The 24,295-nt window shown below is 37.5% G+C and overlaps 1 protein-coding gene across 1 annotated transcript; it reads right to left on the minus strand.

Annotated features, from left to right (window-relative positions):
* Positions 1-1,095: 1,095 nt before the first annotated feature.
* Positions 1,096-23,668, minus strand: SELENOF (selenoprotein F). The gene is made up of 5 exons (XM_066556071.1): positions 23,539-23,668; positions 22,286-22,453; positions 11,379-11,442; positions 3,730-3,779; positions 1,096-2,087 (listed from the first exon to the last, which is right to left on the minus strand). The coding sequence occupies exons 1-5, from the start codon at positions 23,605-23,607 to the stop codon at positions 1,956-1,958; spliced, it is 483 nt and encodes a 160-aa protein (XP_066412168.1). The 5' UTR covers positions 23,608-23,668; the 3' UTR covers positions 1,096-1,955.
* Between the last annotated feature and the right edge of the window lie 627 nt (positions 23,669-24,295).

The raw sequence follows: 24,295 nt of genomic DNA on the forward strand, positions 1-24,295 counted from the left end.
CTATGAATTTTCACAGCTGCAGACTGGAGGAAAAAACCTCTCACCAATAAATAGAAACTTAAGAATTTCCAAAAGAAATTATTCCCCACTCTAATTGCCTCTTTTAGCACAAAGCCCAGCTCATTTATGCCAGAATGTTAAATGTTCCTAACACGTCTGTAGAGCCAAGAACCTGAGTATCAGCTAAAGGACAGAATGAGAAAAATAAAGGCAGGACAGTATGAATTCCACACTTTAGAGCAGCCAACAGGTCAGGAAGTAATTAGCTTTTGCTAAAAGCTGCAGACTGAGTAGGATCAGGGCTCAGTAGCCCAGTAACAGAATCAGGGAGAACTCTGAACATGTCCCTGTATGTAGGGAATTGCAGGAATGTACCTTGTGCATGCTTTTGAACTATGGGAATATGGATCCAAGGCCAGATTAGTATGTGGAATAGGAATCAGCAAACACAGGAATGGCTAGTACTGGATATAGTCAGTATATTAGAAGACCAGTGGATGGCAGCATACTTTTACTACCACGTTACAGGGTTGTCATGCCACATGTTTTGGTTGTAGCTCATCTGCTGACTAACACATCATGTGTCCCAAGAACAAATCCATGTTTGACTGTGCTAAGTCAGCACAAGCTGCAGATTTGTGCTTTTTATGTACAGATCATGTTTCTCCAAGACAGTGGTGACCACTATTGTAGCTGTCTCACACTGAGTCACCTGGAAGATAGGAACATATTCACAAGAATAGGAGTCAGCTGCACACAATCTCTATGAGTTTATAAGAATATTTTGGGAATAAAAACTCCAAATGCTATGCCTGAAGAATAACCTTAGGGCATTACTTCTGGTAGTTCAGTATGGTCTCAGTCCCAGGTTTATTGTTCTGCTACGAATCTGATGATTTCTTCTCAAAAGCTGGGAATAAAGTCTGTAAATTACTGAGAAATTTTTTGAGATATAAAATTATACATGAAGACAAAAACTGTGTATCACTTCAATTCATAGCATAACACCCATCCAACCCAAATCTGGTGAGCATGAAGTAATTACAGCAAACACTTATTTGCTAATTAGACTTAAAAAAAACCCCAAAAAACACATTATTTTTGATTACCATATTTATTGACTCTAAGTGGAAAAAACCCAACAAGTCTTAGTGGATTTGACTCAATACCATACATACTGTCTATATTCCCTGTTCACATAAATTTCAACTGAAAAAAAAATACACATTTTAAAGGAACAGTTTCTAAATTAATTTCATAAACAAACTTCCAATAAACTTCTGAGAGTTGGAAGGAAAGCTATTTCAAGAGTTATAGCTCATGTTTTCTGAAGCAAAACACTTGATGTAAAGCACACCTGACATCTGACTTCATACACCTCAGAGGTTTTCTATGTAGTCTTCACTAAAGTGTACTTAATAAATGTTTCACCGTATCAGAGCATGAGTTCCTCCATCAGCTTTCAAACCTGTGAATTAGGTACTCACTGTAAACAAGGCTTCTACAAAAGGACAGTTCAAATACAAATAAAAAAGGGCATCAGTAGCCAAGTTTCTTTGGGAGATAGGTTGCATTTGGTTCTAACTTCCTTAAGAAAGAGCAGCAGACAAAAAGCATGGTAATAATTTCTATTATTTGAAGCTCTTCAGTTTGAAGAGCATCTGTAAAAACAGACCTGATTATAGCAAACTGAGATTTGCATAATTAACTTTGAAACAAAGCTTTCTTAATGATAAATGCATTAAGAGCTGACATAATAATGTTAAGACAAGCTATTTGTCAACTTGTCAGATATGTGTGCTGAAGCTTCCCTTCTAATTACAAGATGTAGTACAGCACAACAGATATTTTAAAACTAATAGAGATGCTGGAATGTTTCTTCAATAGTAGTGCATTTCATCTGAGAAGATTACCATGACAAAATATGAAAAGGAAAGAGGACAGAAAGCAATGATTTACAGACGTTCTAATTTTTCACTTAGAAATTCTTCCACACTGTCTGTATTCCACTTGAGGATGCTCAGTTCTTCTGCAATGTTCCCACTGTCGTCCAGCAGCTTCAGTACAGGGTCAGAACCACGCACATACTGGGGGAAAGAAGAGTCAGTTACCTTGGTTGGCAAATGCATCCTCCATACTAACACTGCCCCTGCTCTCAAGTGATTTAAATCACTTCAGGCTTCTGACTTGCATTTAATGTCAGAGAGGAAAGTGGAGGAAAAAGTCAAATGAAGGGGGGTGGCGGTGGGTGTCAGAAACCTCTCCTTGTTCTCCTTGGTGCACCACAGCAGTTAATGCCTGTGCAGAGGGGCACTGCCATTGGCCTGGCTTTGAAGGAGGGTATCTACTCCAACTGTTTTAAATTACCAAAGCTAGATTTTTGATAATGAATGATTTTTCTTATATGATCAACAGCCTTTTTACCATTTTAGAAATTCTGAGTCACTCTAACAGGTCAAACTTCTATCAATTTCTAATGTAATCACATTCTTTCTTGCTGTGTTGTATGTGTGCCTACTATGCTTTGCTGGTAATGTAATTCTTCAGCACTTCTCAAACTCACTAAGTTCCAAATTAAGTAATGCAAATAAAAGCTTTTAACACTATCAGAAAGCTCTGACCATTTAAGTTTATGGAAAGATTTCCCCAGGAGTATTCCACTTTGCTCAGCTGAGCTAACTTAGTTGGTTTTACTTAATGAAGCTAGTGGCACCTCTATAGAGTTTTCCAAAAGTCCTGTGAAATGAACAGATTCATTTGCACATTTTTTTTCTGGTAATTGATACCAATTGTAGTCTAGACTGCTTTGATGTTCAATAAATCTATAAAGTTTAAAAAAAAAGAAACAGATGTACAGAAGGAGAGAAAGCTTTTGAAAGAAACTGGAGGACACAGAGACATGAATGCGTGAGACAGAGGAAATCTGTTTTACATAGAATCTGCTGCTGAGAGGACAAATCACTTATTGCAGCCATGCATAGCTATGAAGTGATTCCAGATGGTGCCATTTGGGCAACGGAGATGGCAGGCACAAGATGTGAGAATCAAGATGTGCATCTTTAAAGTACACTTGAAGTTCACACAGGATTTTAAGAGGAAGGTGAAGTCTGAGATTAGGTCTTGAAACGAAAGAATTGTTGGAGCTTAAGGCAGTGTAGCTTATGAAACTTTGCATATATGCAAGTCATAAGAAACACCATTCAGTATATGCATTTTTATAAAGCTGGATGTCTGAAGTATATAGAGAAAAAATAGCATAGTAGAACACAGCAAGGGAATTCTGAAAGGGAGAAGAAAAATCCAAGAATCACTGACTGTTATGGAAATGGCAGCTCGGTAAGAAAACTAGGGGAGAACAAAACAGGAGAAACTATGACAGAATTGAGTAAATCCAAGATATCTATGAAGTAAGAACAGAATATAAACATTCCTCAGATTCTTTTCCCATCTGCTATAATAATAATTTTTTCTTGGATAAAAACCAACCAAACAACAATAAAATAAACCAGAACCTCACCACCAGCAAAGAATTAGTACCAAACAGTTACTGAGCAGTAAACAAATCAACATTACTAACAGGAACTTGTAAAGATTCACACTGGCAATGCAAATATATGTCCTCTACTGAAGGATTGCTTGATCAGCAAATAGGGAACAATCCACAAGACTGTCTCCACCAAACACAGTTCTTCTTAACATCACAAACAAAAAAGTTAGGCTACTACTTACCTTGATTTGCAACCCCCTGAAGAGTTTTGGCTTATCACTCCTGACGAAAGCTACAGTTTGGAGAAAAGAAAGAAAATCAGATTCTTCTCTACTTGCATAAAGTACATTTATGTCAAATTAGTATTCCTCAATTTTTTTTCACTTATGCTTTAAAAGATATTTTAATGTTAAAATCTTACTACCTTCATAAAATTAATACTAAGCTTATTATGCCAAAGGAACACCTATTTTTGCTGGTAATCCAAAGAGGAATTCTGTCTGTTTGGATTTTCCTTGAACACTGGTGCAACTGTGGAAGGCAGTTGATCTGCACACCCAACTGGCAGCCTTCAGCAGACTGGCCCATATGCTGCTGCTAGGCAATGTGAGGAAAAGCGTTGGAGTGATCAGAGTCTGGCTGAGGACCAGCTCTGGGAGGGAGGCTCAGTGTGACACCATCTCAGCAGCACCCTCCCCACTCTGCAGCTCTGCAGGGCCAGGCACGCAGGAAGCTGTGGGCAGAGGTGTTATTCTGGTGAACAAGATGGTCAATCTTGTCTTGCAGAGATCTCTGAGATTATGTGTTGAAAACCAGCAAGAAAGCAAAGCTAGAAAACAGGAAGAGAAGCTCGTATTGAAGGCAGTCGGTGTCAAGGCTCCATGGGCTGTCAGGCAGCTGCATGGAGGGAAGGCAGGTCTGAGGGGGGCTGCTGCTGCACCACTCCTCACCTGCAGCACCTGGCAGCAGCTATTAACAGCAGCACAGGCCCTGCATCCCTACAGCAAAACCCAGGCTTTGCATTAATTCTGAAAAGACAATATGAAGTATTTCAGGACAAAGTGTGAGCATAATCCCCTACTTCCTAGCACTTCACCCTAATGAATGTCTGAGTTCTAGAAATACTTAAAATTTATTTAGAAAATAACAGTTCTCATTCTTCCTTTTCACATGCTAAAAGTTGGATTTAGTGTCTATATAGAGATTTAGTGGATTCAGGATGCTCCTGGAGTATGTCAGTAGCATCTCCCCAAGGATGAACCCTGTCAGTACAGACTGACTCCTACAAGGGTGCCAGCTGCATATTAAAGCTGCTTTTTCAAGGTTAGACAACAATGAATCTCTCACAAATTGTAGTGCATCCAGCTGGTGCATGGAGATGAGTGCAACCTCAGGACTAATGTTTCATACTGCTTGACAAAGTGTAGTGCTTTCCTCAGTAATTGCACAGATATCCCCTGGCATCTTTATACCTATCTTTCCATTACTGCAGACAGTTCCCTTAACACTTTCTCAGCATGGTTATACAGTGGCACTTACTTTCTTCCCTCTTTCACCGAGCTCCCAGTACAGAGAAAAATCATATACACTGCTTGCTGCACCAACTACTACACAATATAAACAAGTTTAAAAAATACCAATGGCCCATGGAGCTGCCAGATGTACCAGGCCCCTGAAGAAAATGAGTTGTCTCATTCAAATTGTCTTTATTCCTTCTACAGACTACGCACTGATGTCATTGTAAGCTGTGTATAACAACTTCAAATAGCACAAAATAACCCATACTTGCTCACATACTGCAGTTTGATTCTGATTTAAACTCAAAAATGTATTTTCAGTTTCAGTGTTTCCCATGCCCTTGTAACATGTTGCCTTGGTTATCATCAAAAGTAACGTGCAAAGAAGCAGCATAGACATTTCTTATAATTTGTTAAGTCCACAGACTGTTGAAGTGTTTCTGGAGGAATTTTTTCACATTCTTCTTCAACCTAAATCTAAAGCTGAAATCAGTCTCTAGAGCCTTATATGAAAAGAGGGTTGTAAGAAGCAGTCAGTACAGTGGGTGACTAATTGCAAACTGGTACAAGAGCATAGTAAAATGGATAGAGTTTCTGAAGCAAATCTGAACTCTGGAACTTGATTGTAATAAAAAAATTGCCTTTGGGAGGAACCTCAGGTTACAGCACTTCAAGCTTGTAACAGGTGTGAGGATTTGTTACTTGAGTGAGAGATTATTTGATGAAAGCTTATTTGGACATGAGAGGCTGTTCTCTGGCTGCAGTGTTGGACTGAACAAGCTCACATAAAGTAGAAACAGCATTAGGTGGAAGAAGAAAGTATTCTATAGGCAGCATTACATTCTGCCACATTAAAAGTAGCTATTACACACTTGTATCAATGTCAAATGTCTAAATCTTCTGAAAGCTGAAGCACTACAGAATGCTTTTCCTGAAATTTTAGACAGCTGGAACAAAATTAGTTTCTGTTATGGCATATTTATTTCTAATGCTGATCATAGTGACTTTCTGCATCATTCACTTGAATTTGTAATGCAACAAAGAAAAGCACTCAATGTACAAATAACTTAATTTGTATATTCTGAATTTCGGAAGCTAAAATAAGAAACTCATAGTGACATGCGTTAAAAACACAGATTACCCCATCAAATGCCTTTTTTTTTTTCTTTCTACAAAATCAGTCCTTGAGTTGAATTAGCAGCCTTTGAAATGATGAAGTTAGGAAGTCAGATGCAGCTACAGTGCACATTTAGGGACATATGACTACTTGCTTATCATGGGATGTGGTGCATATGCTCCACCTTCACATTGCTCCAACAGTGTCCCCTCTATACCCTGACATCAACATTGCTTCTTATGGTTCTATCTCTAAATGGTACTTGCACATCATCTATACACCATTATTTAGTAGTTTGGTGTTTAATACTAAATCCTATTCAAGATATCTCCCCATCTGCTTCTCTCTGTAGCAGCTTTAGGAATTACCCACCATAGAAAAACAACCCTTTCTCTAAGCTACCTGTGGATGAGCAGGAGAGGCCTTTTCCACCGTGACTTCTGTAAGATGAACCCTGAGCTCAGTGCCAGGACACCACGTTCTGATGGATTAAATCCTGGAGCAGGAGTCAGAGCTGTTCTCCAGACACAGAGAGCTTTGCAAAACCACTTCACCTTATGCTGCAGGAAATGATGAGCAGTACCAAAGCACTGCTGCTGAAGGCACGGCTGAGGTGCTCCTGAAGAGCAGACAGGACTGCCCCACAATCACCTACAGCTACAGGCTCAGAGAAGGATCAAGTGTGTATGAGCATTTTAAAGCCTGGCCGCCACTGAACAGTGCTTTTAAAGAACTAAAAGCAGCCTTTACCTAGGAACACAACAGATTGGAGAACTCACTGCTATTGTTAGGATGTCCATTTGTTTCAATACAAAACATAGAGGTGTAATAAGAAAGTCTGTGAAAACTAATTTGTTGGAGTTAAATCCCAGAGCCCTAAGTGGAGACTGCAGGAATCTCAGGATCACTGTGGCCAAAAGGGCAAGTCTGTGTACATGCACAGACCTGCACTGTTCTCTGAGGTGCAGCAGGACACAACATAAGAGAACTTCCTGACCCAAAATGGACATGAAACATCTCCCCAAGCAGAACAAACATTTGCTCTGAGTTAACCTGAATAAACAGAAAGCAAGTGTAATGTTACTTCAGATAAGCTGAAGGGCAGTCTGCCTTCTTGGCTGTGAAATATTAGACACAAGCTGTTTGGAAATAAGAAATTTTACTGGAGACACAAGTTAGTGCATAATCTTGCAAAATTTTATATTAAAAAGGCACAAAGGACTTGACCATACAGACTTGACAATTTTGTACCTGAAATGAACTTGAAGTAAAAAACATTTTATTGAGGCATTCCCAATTATCAAGTATTAAATCCATGAAAAAGAAAAGAAACCAAAACAAAAGCTAGAGTAAGAGAGGGACATTTTATGAAGATAGGAAATTCCAATATTTAGTAATGCCCCCAAGAGTAGAGCATTGCTAAGACAATTGGCAATGTTTGCTAGAAATATGAAGATGTAAATCACTGGGCAAGACAAAAGCATTAATGTCTTCCCTCAGACATTTGTTTTGGGGACAAATACATGCTCTGCAGTTTTGAATATGGTATGAGTCTGCTTCCCAAGTTACCACGAAAGCTGAGCAAAAAGACTGAACTACACCACACAACAAGGACTTATTTACATGTGAATGACTATAGCTCTGTACCTTTTGTGGACCTCAGTTTGAGATAAAAAGTTAAATTTAAGAATTCATATGGCACATCAATAACTACTAGTGGTAGTCTCTTAAGTTACAATGCAGCTGTCCATGATTTTATAAAAAGCACCACGTGCTTTCAGAAATGAATCCAAGACAGAGCTCCAATCAAACCTGAAGAAGAAGCTTCAAAAAATCCCAAAGACAGGGTACTTTGTATAAGCAGTTGGGCAAGAGACATTTCTAAATCTGAAGGGAAGTATTGTTTTAATTTGTGTGTCATCTATTTGCAAAAGATTATGATAAAGCAATGCATGTCTCCCACTACAGTATCCATATTTCTTAGCAAGAGTTTTAGTAATGCTTTTATCTATGCAAGATTTAAGGATAGTATAATTTTCTAACTTTCTTTTGTCAGTACTTATGAATTGCAGATTAAAATAACTAGGAAATGAGTGATCTTACTTCATACAATACAATCCCATAAGAAATTACATTTTAGTAGCTAAAAGAATTGCCTTAGCACTTGGAGAAGTTGGGTGATATAATAGTGCTGATTGACTCTGAAGTCGGAGGATTTAATGTAGTTGCACTCAGCATGAGTGCAGGGATTAAGAACCTTGTTTCTAGAACAGATTTGCTGAAGCATGTCCACTTAACTCACAAGGAGAGGTGAGAATTATTTTATTGAAAAAAGAAAAAGAATAGAGAGAAATATGTAAGGAATGTTCAATGAAAAAACCCAGTCTAATTCAGTTTTTTAAACAAACTGGAGAGAATGTGGGAGTCTAAACACTGATCTCCTATCTCATGGTGAACAGAACACAGCTGCCACTGAAAAGTCAACTTAAAACAAATATGCAAGATTAATCACTGACCCAGCTAATTCATTATTCTGTTCCAGAGCCTCAGTTTTATGGATGTCTACCAAAAACTGTCATTGTGTTACCTGGTATATTAAGATATTGCTTCATCTATGAATCTTGTCACTTAGATTTTTAATATTCTACTTTAATGGAGAGCTTTTAAATGACAAATATTTAAGAACAGTCTTATACAGAACAATTTCAAAATATATGTAATATAGGAATTAATTTTAGAGTATAGCATTTCTAATAAAGCACTTTATTTTAAGGGAAACTTATCAGTAAGAATATTTTAGTATTGAATTTAAAGGGGGCATACAGAAATGGGGTCTGTTATCAGACTTATCACAAGAAACTATCTGAAAAACCTGAGAGACATGGCCACATTCACAAATGCCAAATTTAGTTGTTTGGTGTGACACTACAAACAGTAACATCCAGTTCAAGACTGAGATAACTTGCTGAACACCACACTTTTCCATCCTCTTGCTGAGGACTAGATTTTTGTCATCATTTCTCACTCCTTTGCTTTCCTATTATATACAAATATATTCCATATGTAATGATTCTCACATTTCAGGCACACAGGTGGACTGAGAACTGTTTATAGCTAAAGATTATATAACCAGTAATTTTGAAAGAAACTTTGACAGAGGACCTAGCAGCCCACAGCTGTGCAACTTTTACAAACCTTTAGTAATTCAACTGATTTCAATCCTTAACTATTTTAATATGTGAATCTCATAATAAAAAATCCAACCGCAACAAAAAAACCCAACAAAACAACACTGCTCATCCCTTAGCCAAATGAAACATAATCCAGATTTAGCCTGAGACACATCAAGTCTGTGGGACTAATCCAAGTGACAAAACAATTTACACAGGTACTTAGAGGCCAAGACTTCACAGTTATTAATCTCAGAATACAGTAGTAACATACACTAATCCATGTAATTCTAATATATTCAAAGTCCTGCAATTAACAATGCCATTTTGTGTATATTCTGGGGAGAAAAACCAAACACATCTAAACAAACTCTAACAAAACCCTCAGAGAAGCTATGGAAAAGGATTCAGATATTTGTGATGAGACACTGTCAGTGACAGGCTACACAGATGAATGAAGCCTACAAAGACAATGCTTCCAAAGCAGCAGCATGACCTTAAGGCAACCTAACTTCCATAACAAATGTCTCAAGATGGAGACATTAAATACTGTTTCTGTTAAAAGTTAAAATAAATGAGAAAATCTGGCTATTCTGAGATTAATACAAGTGTGAAGGCAAACAACAGCTGAAAGAATATATTCTAGTGCTTTTAAAAATTTCTAAGTATGCTTCTAATACATATCCCATCTTCCAACCTCTTCTAATACCCTAGCTGTAAATTTGGTTAAGATAAGTTTAGATTGAATAGCTGCAGAAATTGGTGATGAAAACACAAAAAAGAAATTTAAGTGCACTGCTCAGTCCTTTCTTAATTCTTACTGTACCAAATCAAAACTGGTTAAGATAAGTTAAGATAAGTGGTCAAAACAGAGATCCTTTTCAAAAAACAATGAACTGTATCCAGCCACTTTAAAAAGTAACCTATATGATAAACGGAATGTAAATATTTGAGGAGGTTTAGATAACCAAGAATTGAAAGGGAAAAAGAACTAGTCACAATTTTCAAGTTTTTCCTTTTGCACCATCCCAAGTCTTTGGAACATGTTTCAAAGTGTGCACACAGCAGGAATTGAGGGCCATTTCCTTCAAGGACCTACACGTGAAGATAACTGAGCACACAATGCAGGCTAGAGTCAGGCTAACAGTTTAACCTTCTCCTTCAAACCTATGGCTCAAATGAGCACTTTCATGTCACAAATCCAGAACCATGAAGCAGCTGAGAGAATGGGCAGCAACAGTAGGGAATATTTTTATGTTTGCTAAATTTGAACATTCATGGAGATAATATAGACTCCTGTGCTAACAAAGTTATCTCCTCACATCCCTCAGTATGAAAAGTCATTTAAAGAATTCTCATTTGGACATTTTATACAGTGGAAAAGAGAAAAGAGCTTTGCTCTGGCCTTGTCATTCAACTCAGCTGTGTGGGCAGAGGTGGTAAGAAAGGATATAATGCAGTACAACTTATGTAAATTGTTACCTGTTTTAAAAACTTTTTTCCCCCACTCTGTCAGCCAGCCTTCAAACAGGGAGGTGTTAATACTTCCCACAGTAGATGGAGACTTGCTGCTTGTGCAATTTTAAATTCTAAAGCCAAATTAGTACTTATGTCCAACTATGTCCAAAATTTAGCAATAGAGAGTATGGTATTAGGGTCCTCATTTCAGGAAAAAAACCCAAAATAAACCATAGTACTGCTATCACCTAAGCTCTTCCCTAATTTATAAGAAAAGTCCAGTTTGAAATTTCTCACAGTTTTTTTTCCTGCAGCTTCCTCCCACCAGACACTGATGGTACTGAATTTCCTTTTGCTGTACTGTATTCTATTCCTGTTATCTGTCTGTCATTATCCACTGATAAAACAATTAAATGGCAGGATCTGTGAAAATAAAATCGTTCCATAAGTGCACAATATAATTTCATCTAGCGATTACTAGAGGCCGGTTCTATGAGTTTCAGGTCAATGCAACTTTACTGATATAATATACTGAATTTATGACTACTTGTAATGTACTTAAAAGTACCTTTTGTCATTCAGCTGTGACAATATTTCATATTTGAAGGAATACTAGTGGCTTTACTTACCCTGGACTTGAGGGAACCTTCCCAATTTTCATCCACATACTTCTAGGACAGCTCCTGCATAAAGCTGTAATAATAAACAGAAGTTGTTAATGACAAAAGTAATCTAAATTACTAGTTTATTTATAGTGTGTTATCTGTTGAACTGTTTTTCTCTGAGGAGACAATATGATATTCTGTCAATGCTAATTACAAGTAAGATCCTAGACAGAATCACAGTTCCACACCTGTCTCTGATTATGCAACAGCTGACCCATTCAATCAGGATACATGATAATTTTCATTCGTTATACTAAAAATATAAAAACAACAAAAAAAAGATCTTTTGAGATATACTGTTGGTGTAAGCAAAGTTTCATTTAAAAATTGCAACTGGACATGTTACAACAGGAATTATGGATTAGTAATAGGAAAACTATTCCTTCCTTCCCAAAGATACTAACAAAATCTCATTAAATGAAATTTTACTTTCCATTTTAAACCTAACTTGGACAGTGAAATACTTATAATAAAGATAAGGCAGTAATTTAAAATTTCCCATTTGGGCTACTGGTTGATTTTAGTTCATTGTGTTTGCAGAAGGACAGATCACATTAACGGGCCTTAGGTGAAGTAATATGTACAGGCTGGGCTAACTTTGATACTTGCACTTAGATGTCAATCCCTTCTGACTGCTATGCAAGATATTCAGATTCAGTCTCTTTAAAATATAAGTTAAATTTTATATAATATCTATAAAAACTATTCACCTTATTATCTTGCATACTGTCATATTTTTAGACTATTTTGTGATTCTTTTTGCAACATGCAAATGGTTCTATAGTTTGATGAATCTTAAATAAATTGACAACATATTTTCCAGCTACTAAAACTTCATACTCCAAAGTAAGGAATTTTAATATTACATGTAGTATATATACACTATAGATATATAATACTGTATACCAAATCACATCCTTCTAAGCCTTAAACCCCACTGTTATAGATTAGCAGACAGAATGAGTTTAATTTAAAAATTTTTAATTTAATTTATTACCTTTCATAGACAATTAAAACCTCTGCTTTCATGTTCTTTTAGACAGTGTTTTCATAACAAATGTGCAAGTCTGAGTATAGAAAATATAACCTTACTGAAATTACATAAATTCATGCTTCACTTAAAATATGAAGTGTGAACACAAGTAATTAAAACTAACTTTCATGAACCCATCTGAAAAAGCAAACCACACACGATAAACAGAAATCTCCAAGACAATTTTATTAACATTCTGTCACCGATCGCATGGAGGCATTATAAAGAGCCAAAAATACATGTTCATTTCTGAATATTCAAATTCTGATTCAGGGCTAACTCAGTATTTGCTGAAATACTATGAATTAGAACATAACAAATACTCTAATCATTTGCAGGGAAATTACAACTTCTCTCTTACATGAACTAATCAATAATCATTACTTCCTTGGGAACCAAAGAGAATGTTACACTGCTCTATCTGTTCAGAACAGCATCTCAGGAATTTGCCTAGCTACAGATACATTTTCAACTAAACATTGTATTTAAGATAAAAACCTAAGATTTGACTGTTAAAACCCAGAAATACTGTGAAACAATACTCAAGAGATCATAAATACTAGACTTTTTATAAGCTTTTTCACCACCCAACTCAAGGTTTTAATTAAAAAAGGTAGTGATAAACAGCTCAGATAACTAGCTTGCATAATTAAAATTTCTCTGGAATTAAAACATGAAGTAATTACAAAAATGGAGGAAACACGGCACAGGGTTCATAAACTTCACTTACCTTGTCTCTTTTAAAAAAAAAATTCAACAGTTCTATCAGCAATCCTAGATTTAGATATTCCCTTGTATACTCACTAATCCACTGAACATTTATTCTGATTTCTCTGATACTGACAAGGTATCTGCATTTTTCTATCAAGAAATCAGTATAAAGAAGTAGACAAAGGAATAAATAACCTTCTCTGTAGTTAATGAACTATTTTATGTAAGTCTATCACAAGCTAGGTACACTCAAATTTAGGAAAACAGTAAAATGAACATTATTGAATTCTTATTACTGCAAATTATTCTTAGTCATTTTCCTTCCAAACACGAATTTTTATGGAACAAAATCACTGTAGAAATCTAAAATATGTAAGACATTTTGTAACACCTCACTACTCCCAGTTTGTAATTCCTGGCCAATATCTTATAGAAATTTAACAAAGAAAACAGCTCAATCATTGATGTCTAAATTTTGAGCTTGTAATTCTGCCATAATTGAAACCCAAATGTTCTCAGACAAAAAGGTTTAGATTCATGCTGGGAATAACAGCTGCCTTCTTGATAGCTAGACCAGAAAAAAGAAGAATCAACTGGCTTCATTTATAACTCTAAACAAAGGTGTCTTTTGCAAAAAACCTAGGTTTATTTGCATCACTTAGCCCACCACAAAAGCCTAGTTGTTAATATCTACCATCTCATTGTGTCCAGAGCAGATGTTCTCCAAATTTCCTTGTGAAGGCAGTCACTGTGTTCAAGTATTAATAAGAATGACATGTATCATATGGAGGCACAAACATCTCGAGTCAGTTCATTACACAATGCTTAACTCATGAGTTAGTTCATTTTAAAGTAATGCTTCACTTGTTTTAGTGCTTATGAAAGTGAATTAAGTACTAGAAGCAATGAAATAAAGACATTCTAAACTATTACTGGTGTCCATGTTAAAATCCAAAACAAGTGCTGATTCATGTCTGCATCTATAAAAAGAACTTACATTTTTATAACATTGTAGCAGCATGTTTTCTAAAGTTACTGTGACAATATTTGAACTTCTCCCACGTTTTTTCCAAAGTATCAATCTGAGTTCAGTTTATTTCAAAAGTTTTTGGAAAGCATTTGAAACTCTTGTAACAGTCCATACTGATGCAATCAGGATGGCTTTTCACAAATGAAAAGAGACAAACCACATTATTGGTCATGTCTGCCTTAATTATGAAGGAGAGTGCTAATTACATCAGAATAACACCCTTCTGCATAAGGATTGTGCTAGTTAAAAATATGCATTGTAAAAATATGGAACTTCTTTAACTTATATGAAAGAAAACTTTTCACCTGCTATTAGGAAGAGAATTGAAGCAATTTCTGCAAGACACAATTCCAGCAGTGCCTCATTTCTACAGTGATATGCTATTGTTGTCACAGTTACTCATGGTGAAGACTCCAGAAGAAAAGTGACATTCCTGCTACATAACCATTAATGTTTACACCCAAACAGGAATTCAGACCAAACTGAACTGCAAAAAGTGGTATTAGTCAGATTGCTCCTTGATTGTAATAAAATTCTGTTAGATCAAAGGTGACAAAAAAGTTAAATAAAATACAGCAATTTATACCTAATTTTACTTCTATGACATTTATATATTGCACACTGCTTTCTTCTAATTATTAATTCGAGGTGACCCTGCCTGTCATAGGTTACAAAGTGTCATTCAGGCTGGATTTGTACAGCTGTTTGTAATCAGCTGACAGTACCAGTCTTAAAACATGAAATGAAACAGGCTGTTAAGGCACAGCCACAAAAGGGGCCACAGCTACTTTATGGTACCTGGATTCTCTCCAGTATGTGCATACTGTCCTCTCCTAATATCTGTTTCAAAAATATAGTTATGTTCTGAGAATAAGCAGAAAAGCAAACTTATGGCTACTGCTAAACCTCTAGAATTTTCACTTGCCTCAGGTAAAATACTATCTTCTATTAAATCTTTAGTAACAACTCTCTTTCCAATGTAAACGCTGTTTTTATGACATTCACTGCAATTCTAATTTCATATTAAGATATAAGCAGGTTTGCAGAAGACAGCTCCTCATCTCCTATTGACTTCAAAAAATTTCAGCAAAAATATGGATGTTATTATTATTAATGGCCAAAGTTCCTTAGTTTATGCAAAATGGTACTGTTGAAAAATAGGGTAAATTATCTCTTATGAAAGCATGCAACTTAATTTTTACTGTGTTCCATCCACACACACAGAAAGCAAACCAGGTTAATTAATATTTGTTCTTCCTAGAAATTTACAACAAAAATAGATTTTGCTTTTGCTTTTTCTCTAAACTCTTTTAACTAGCAGTTAATTTGTGACTTTTACTAGAAAACTAGTCTTCTAAGCTAGAAACCTTCAAAAGAATACACACTGAGATACAAACTATAAAGTATTTTCTGTGGGAGAGAACGCACTTATATGGACAGCTCAAGGCTTTCAAAATTGCTTTTGTCTTTCCTTTTCCTGGAGGCAGAACATGAGTAAGAATCTGTGGGTTAACAGGGAGCAGTCAGAAAGCCTCACTGCCAGGAACATTCTGAATTACTGCTCTATAATACAGCAAGCCAAGAAAGTCATTGCTATACACACACAATCATTCTGAACTGATGTCATCAGTAAATTTAGCAACAAAGCAACTTCTACCACTGACAGCTCATTATCCTGTGAAGGGACATGCCTAACTCTAAATAAGCGTGGAAACAGAGTCTGGGACATGCCTAACTCTAAATAAGCGTGGAAACAGAGTCTAACAGTCAAAAACCAGTTATGTGAGTCAGTGCTACTCCCGTGATTAGTGATATGTATTGCAGGCAAATTGCTCTGAACAAAGCTGAGCAGAATCTAAGCTCTCATTTATTTGTGGGGAAGGAAATTCCGACGGAGTGTAAGGGTGAAAAAAAGTCACAATGATGGTGTTTAAGCACTGAGGAATCTACTAAGGAAGACTGTACAATCTGCATTCTTGGAGATCCTCAGAACTTTGAGTTCTGCTTTGAGTAGAAGACTCAAAGGAGACTTTTTATTCTGTACATACAAAATATAGTTGTGCATTACTATTCCATTCTTCAGCATAAAGGAAATGTGTCATCCACCACTACTTTTGGTGTTTAATGATACCCTCCTTGTTGGATTCTATAAACATTTCTGCTGTTTAAAATCCAGTAACCACTGAAAAGTTCCAAACCAGCTTCTGGTCCTGGCAGCCTGTTTTTATTAACTTTGTTCTCTGCAATGTTTGGTGTAAGTTCATGTGAGCAAGAGATCTGGCACAAGGGTGAGAGAGAAAATAGAGAAGCTGAGCAACCACCAACTTTAGACCTCTGGAACTGTCACTTGGCTTAGGTGGTGTGAATACCCAGTTTGAGTGGAATAGAGAAGGGTGGCAGAAAAAGGGCCCCTATTTACTGGCTCTCACTTGGACCCAGTCAGAATGATGCACGTGAAAGAGTACAGACAGGAAGCTAACAGGTCAGGTTTCAATTCTGGACTATACCATCTGATTCTATCTAAGCACCTACTTACCTCTACAAGTAGAATCCCTGAACATCTCTTTTATTCTCCAGTCTGTGCTTTTGTTAAAAAATAATGCATCTTAGAGTTGCAAAGAAAACACTGAGAACAGATGTCATGAGATATTTATTTGACCTTGCACATTTCATTAATTTTGAGACTTTTACTTTTTGAAGTTTCTTCAACGAATGTAGAGTCAAATGCTAGTGCTTTATCTAGATGAAGGTCAGCCTTAATTAGCTAAAGGTACTCCATAGACCAGCACATTCAGTTGTTGATGCACATCAACAACTGATACTCACATTTAGCAAATTCACATTTATAGTTTCCCTAACCCTTTTTTTTTTCACTGATAAGATCAGATAGAGCTGTTCCATGGGTAAGGCTTACCCTATTACAGACAGATAATGTATTTTATCTTAGTTTATCTGACAGAGATGAACACTTGGTGAATCTGAACCAAACAAAAGGCAGTAAATTTCTGTCTTAGGCATTGACTAGCTAGCTGCACTTCCCTTATCTAGGACTACTTCTTATCAACATTAATTTTCATTGCCAATAACATCATGTACAGAGAGAAGGGAAAGAGTGTACATGGTAAAGTTCTTGAAAAGGACATCCACTGCAGCACACTTTTAATACAAGGAATGGTTGTGGGTAATATTTTGAAGCAACAGTACTGGTAAGAGACTTTCTCAGTTAGAGAGAACAGTGTCATCTCAGATTCCCTAACCTCTCTATCAATAGAGCCCATAAAATCATTCCTGTATGAACTGTATGGGACAGTTAAAAGCAAACTTTGAAAGGAGATCATATGACATATTAGTCTTAATTACAAAGTTCTGATTATTTACTTGAATGTTAAACAAAATATGCTGTCATTGGATCACACTGTTGTTGAAGCCACACTTGCTAGAAAACGAATGAATTTCAACTATTTTTGTGTAACATGTTAGAAATAAGGAAGTCAGTTTACAGTCAGATAAAAACACAATTTGATTTTTTACAAAGTATCAAAGAGACTTCACAGGACACATCAAAAGACAGAAAAAGATGTGGGTTTTGAGAAACAGCTAGAATTAAACTAAAATTCTAATTAATTTCTGTAAGTATTGATATGACTTACTTTACATCTCTGAGATGTCAATGAATTCTAAGTAGTTCTGTTTTTAACCATTGAGTTGAAAACCAGAAGCTCCAATGAGAGTAGACCTATTCATGTTAAGAGCCTCTGGCAGAAGAAGAGAGCAGTCAACAGCAACTTGAGTGTAGCACTCTAATTAGTGTAATGAAAAGAAAAAAAAACGAACCTGAAAAATGAATGTAAATTGGGTCACACAGAAGTAACCAGAGCATTAAAAGCACTTCAACTTATTCTACTTCCAGCAATTATTGTGAGTTTTATAAACTATTTTTTGAGTTTTAAAAAGTAAGTCTGAACAAGAATGTTATTATTCTTGTTCAGACTTGTCACCTTATTCTTCCTTATAATTCATGAGAGCACATTTAAGAATTCTATACATGTAAAAGAGAGGAGTTTTAAGAAAGCTTTCAATTTGTTTTGTTGTTTTTTTAATAGAAGAAGCACCTAGTCATTACACCTGGAATCATGTTTTCTAAGTCACCAAACACTTTAACAATACCATATGACAAATACTTGACAGTAGAATTTTAAAATGTTGAAGTTCAACACATATTGGTGAGCAAAATATATTTTTCAAAGCTCCATTTAGATATATAGATAACTTTTATGGGTTGTAGGAATCCTGCACAGTGCAACTATAAAATTTAATGTATTGCAAATTTTATCACAGAGTTGATTTTTAAAATCAATTTGGATTTTGACACGCATATATTATTGAGATAAATCTAAGATTATAATATACAATTAATGGAATATGCTTATAGCTATGTCTGAAGTGATAACACAGCCTATGTGAAGCTGCAGATGGAGTGCAGCTATTTTCAGCTACTGCAAAATATGGACAATCTCTCCTGCTACTACAATTTCACGCACAGTTAGCTTCACCTCCATTTCATCCTTCTCTGTTTTACACACCAGCAGAACTCTGCATCTGACAGACTGAGGCTTAAAACTTGCAGCTGTCTAAAGCAATACTGTTTAATCTGGCTTCTGAATTAGTGTCAGACTGCATACAAAATCTCTAGAGGAGGAGAAAATAACCAAAACAATTTTCATTTTACCCACAGTCCAATTATGAAGTAATTAAAATATTTCACTGGACAGGTGTCAGCAAAAGTTCAGAGCAAGACAAATTTTGTGTAACAAGAATATCTCACAGCTATTTTCCACAATGTCAATTCACAAACTACTGGACCAATAACAAGAGCAGGATTAATAAATACGCTTCTTTCAAGGCTATGAAACAGTTCAAATCTGTCAACATCTCATTTGAGGATACTATGCAGCATGAAACATTTTTAGGCCTGAGGATATTTCACAGACCATTTGTGAAAAGCAGCAATTATGTAAAAATTCTCAGATAGATGTGCTATTACCTTTAACTTTAAATTCTCATTTAGAACTCAGGCAAAAGTCATGCAATAAACTAACTCTTGCTTTCCCTATTTCTGATATTTGCCACATGGCTGCAAAGACAGTAAAATTAAAGTCCTGAAGCATGTCCTGGAACTCCAGCAGCTGCCAAGGCTGTTTGGAGCAGGCAGCCAAGGTGCTGTGCCACCTCTGGGGAAGCAGAGGTGCCTGGAGCACGGAGTCACAGCCCCAGCAAAACCCAGAGCACCCTTGCTCTGGAGCTCAGCAACATGCCAGGCTGCCAAGCACAAAGTCAAACATTTCACACTGACAGGCAGGGCTTCAGAGTAAGATGAAAAATTCTACAAGCAAGAGGGTAGGAAAAAAAAAGCCTTTAAGAACTTTCAATATTCATTCACTCTTTACTATCAAATTTTCATTAGAAGGAAGATTTCTGTGGTAACAGGAAACAAAAAAAACAGGGAAAAGGAAAAACTACAGCAAAAGGCAGCATTCAGTTTTCACAGTCTGCATACCTAGCATGAAAATTTTTGTTTAGCAAAAAGCTACTAAAAATTATATTGTTAACTTTTATGTAATAGTAAAATCTCAAACTCAATTACAGACATCTGTTACAACCAGCACTATGTAAAAACACAAGTCAATTCAAAATGTGATGATTCTGAATACAGTCTGTTAAGATAATATTAACAGTCTCCAAACACTAATTTTCCACTGGCTAGTCTTCAAGAGAAATTACTGAGTATGAGTTTTAAAAAAAATGTAAAACCTCCAAACAATTGCCAAATCTGAAATATACATTTCTAAGCAGTACTACCAGTATAAAAATTTTCCACTTTCTGAAACAGCATTCATAATAAAATTAGAAATGATGCTATAAGAAATAATAATGTTAGAACAATCCAGTATTTCCATTCATGCACACAATATGGGAAGCCTGCATTCAAACTGAGCTATGAAAATGTATGAAAACACTATCATAATCACTCCCATACTTCAAGCTTACCATATTATCTCCAAATCTCAAGTATCATTTGTGTTACATTTCTTCAGAAATATCACAGAAATAAGGAAAGATAAAGTAATAATCAAAATCTACATTGTTCACATTTACTACAAAGCCCAATCCCAAGAAAATGAAACTGGGTAAAACACAAATAGATTAAAAAAACCAACTTTTAAGATACAATTTCTTGCTTCCTGTGAATATACAAAGAAATCTGGTCCACTATGAAAGAATTTGTCAAACACCCTTGAGACCCTGTCCAGCTCTGTGTTATTTACTTTACTTCATTGATCATGACTAAAATAAAAAAAGTTTTCAGACTAATAATGTTTACAATGTGAAGTCCTGACCACAAAATGGCATTTGCTTATCCTTACACAGAAAGTGTAATTATCCACACAATGAAATCTAGGTCTGATTCAGGAAATTAAGAAGACTCTCTATTAATTTAATTTCTGTTATTTGATCCAAATTTTATTAATACAATGTTCACAGTACAAACTAACTTACATCCTTAAATATGTTATTGATAAACTGTTAAGACATTTTTCTCAGAAGTTACATTGACAGAAATGCAACATAGTTTCCCTAGCTTATTTTCCCATCAAATGACAACAGAAATTGTCCTGCTCCATAAGCATTCCATAGCATTCTTGTGCTACATGTTATGCACTGAGGTAAAACTCTGAGAATATTACCTGAGCAAATGAAAGCATCCTCTCTTTACATGAGGACACAAAGCCTCACTGCTGCTGCCAGCACAGCTGTTACTGAGCATGCTGGAGACCCTTTCTATTCTGCCACTCCCTCTTAGTACATTTCCTTAGACTTCATTCTGAAACCTCAGGTTTTTGTTTGCATATGTATAGATATGTACATATTTTTATATGTGTGTATACACATGTAAAAGAACTGGAGCTTCCCCAGAGACAAACTTTCCTTTATCAGATTCACAGATCTAGCAAAGAAAAAGCCTTACATATCAAGTCCCAGAAGGATTGTATTGAAATATGACTTTGTTAATGCATAAAATTTACTACTTAAAGTCTGTCAATATTAGGAAGCTACTAATTAAACTATGAATTCTCTGCCAATCTCAAACATATGCTTCTTGATACTTAATATATTGTACCTAACACTGTAATCAGTGGTTTTATTAAAAATTAAAGGCAGACTTTCTTTTTTAAATATTAGGCTGAATTTAATTGGCAAGAAAAACCTGCTAGATTTGCCCATTAATTTCATTATGTCAGTTATTTCACTATCTCCTGGCCATTAAAAATAATTTCAGCACCTCTCATCCTTGAAACCTCTACTTTCTCGATGATTAATTTGTCTTCACTATATTCTAGAACACTCTTAAATTACCCCATTTTACTACATGTAGTCTTTTCAAGAACTCTAAAAATTCTTCATTGATAACATACCTTAAGGATCACAGATATTTATTTACTATAGATAAAGGAAAGGTTTTGCCTTGAAAAGACTGAAGCACAGCATGAGCTCTTAGAGAGATCATTCCCAAAATATCCAGCTGTTCTGGATATATCTGTATATATTCCCAAAGTATCTAGCTGTTCTGCTGCAGGATGGAATTGAGCAGTCCTGCTTCTATCAGGTTTGTGCCACTCCAGGAACTGACTGGAGGCTGCAGCAGCCCTTTGTAGCCTGGGACTGATCTGAGCTATCCTGGCCATGGTGCTATGGGTCAGTGACCAAGCAGGAGCTGTCACCAAGCCCCACTCTCCTTATCCTCTTCTTCTGCCCTCTTCCAATCCCATGGATCTTCCTTTGAAAAGAAGCTGGATATAGCTCCCAACTATGGTCATGTCACACCAGGGAAGGGCTGCCAAAGAACCAAAGATTGCCCTGTTGGGACAGGGACATAATTTCACAGCAGATGGCAAGTCTGCAAATCCAGACCCTGTACATGTATATTGGGCTAGGAGTAATCACTGCATTTTCCTCTTGAGATGATAACACAGGTTCTCATGTATCATAAACATGACATGTTCAATTATTCCACAAGGGATTTGGTCCAAAACTCACCTTTCTAGTTTCCAGCTGAGCTTCTTCCTGGCAGCACTCCCTGCAGAAGGGATCCAACTGATTCAGATTGAACTGCCCAAGAAGGTTGCAAGAACTGCACAGCAGGTTACTGGAGAAGCCCAGCTCTCTGCAAGCTTCTGATGACAACTGTGCTCCATAAACACTCACCTGAAAGTCAATACAATGTTGCACTTAGTATTAATTATTTTTTTAAAAGATGGTTTTAAATGCTGCAATGATTAGAAAGAATGAGTTAGTCTCTTGACACAGTAGCATAAAAAGTCCCAAAGGAGCATTCCAAACTCTGCTGAAGCTACATATTAATTATGGCTCACTTATTAAATCAATGATGGTAGTAACTAAAACTATTTTCTTGCGCCTTGCTATCCACCCCTTTGATGCTTTATTGTCATCTCTTCACTGTCACTGCTGCATCTGCTCCCCTTGGAGCAATGACAGGGCTACTGGCATTGTCACTTGGCTTCCAGCAGCCTCTCTCCGGACACCTTTGCCCAGCAGATCCCTAAACAATCCATGAACGTTAGGCCAATGCTCTCCTGAGGATTTTATTTTGGGTTGTGTGTGTGTGAGAAAGAACCAACCAAAACACTAACAATGTATGAAAGCAAGTAAAGGCTCCATTACATGATAATTCCTCATTCAAGCAGTTTTGGTTACCCAGCAAGCTCAAAATACCTTGAGAATAAAAGTACAGAGAGGTAGAGGAAACAATAAAGAGAAGGAAATCTCTATACCTAATATTTTTACTCAATTTTTAGTATCGTAACTATCATACTTTCCTGCAACAATAATAATAATCATAATAAATGTCTCTGATTAGGACTGGAAAAAACCCCTCACACTCCAGAAAGCAAATTCCCATCAGACCAAGATAATTTCAGACACTTAGCAAGTGATGCGCCACATTTCATCAGCGTTTGCTCTTTCAAAGCTTTGGCTCCAAATCTACGCTACACTATTGCTTTCTTTTCACACCAAACAATTTACTGTGTTAAAAAAAGGCAGCACCAATACAAAACTATTTTAGGAAGAGGGCAGAAGTAGAGCCCAATCTCCGACATGGAAAGCAAAAGAGGCGGCCACGGCCGCAGGAGCAGCCGCCCCGCGGACGCCCGCGCCTCCCGCCCCGGGACATGTATTACGCTGCCTTCCCCGCCCTCACAACCGCTCCTTGTCTCAGGAGCTGCAGCCGCGCTCAGCCCCGAGCGCGAAGGCGCCGGATCGGCTCTCACCGCCTGCAGCCCCAGGAGCCAGCAGAGCCAGCGCCGCCCCAGCGCCCCCAGCTCGGCCGCCGCCGCCATCTTGGTGCCGGAGCGCCCCTGCCAGCGCCGCCGGGGGCCGCGGAAGGACCTCACTCATGGCGGGTGACCGACACACCGCCTGATGCGGGAGAGCACTGACTTGCTCCCAGCCCCCGACACTGCGAGCACAAACTGCTAACCCAGAGTATCTTCTGGAATTCTAGAGCAAAGACATTTTATTCTGTTCAGAGCAGTGCTTCGCAGCGGGGCTGGAGAAACTGCCGTTCTCCAACGCTGGTCCGGCATTGCGGAAACAACCCCGAATAAAGCCCTTTCCCCTTTGTCGGGAACTGCCAACTGGCACATCGGCCCTCAGCCCAGTGACTGACAGCCGGTCTGACCAATAGTATTGTGCTTTCCCCACGGCAGTGGTGCCTGCGCCCAACGAGATCGGGCGGATGGGCGGAACTTCAAGCGGCGCCTTCCAATCAGGAAGGGACGCATGTAGGCGGGACATCGCCCCGCTCCGGTGGCTCAGCGCGGCGGGGGAGGCGGAGCGATTCCCGCTTCCGGCCAATCGGAGCGCGTGAGGGGCGGGGCTGCGGCAGCATCGCCCAATGGCGGGGGCGCGGGGCGGGGCCCACCGCGGGGCCCGGCGGCGGCGGCGGCGGCAGGGGCGGGCGCGCGGCCGGGCGTTCGGTTGCCGAGCAGCGCGCGCAGGGCGGGCGGGGCGCGGCGGGGGCCGGGC

The sequence above is a fragment of the Molothrus aeneus genome, chromosome 9, assembly GCF_037042795.1.
Source record: "Molothrus aeneus isolate 106 chromosome 9, BPBGC_Maene_1.0, whole genome shotgun sequence".
NCBI classification, from domain to species: domain Eukaryota; kingdom Metazoa; phylum Chordata; class Aves; order Passeriformes; family Icteridae; genus Molothrus; species Molothrus aeneus.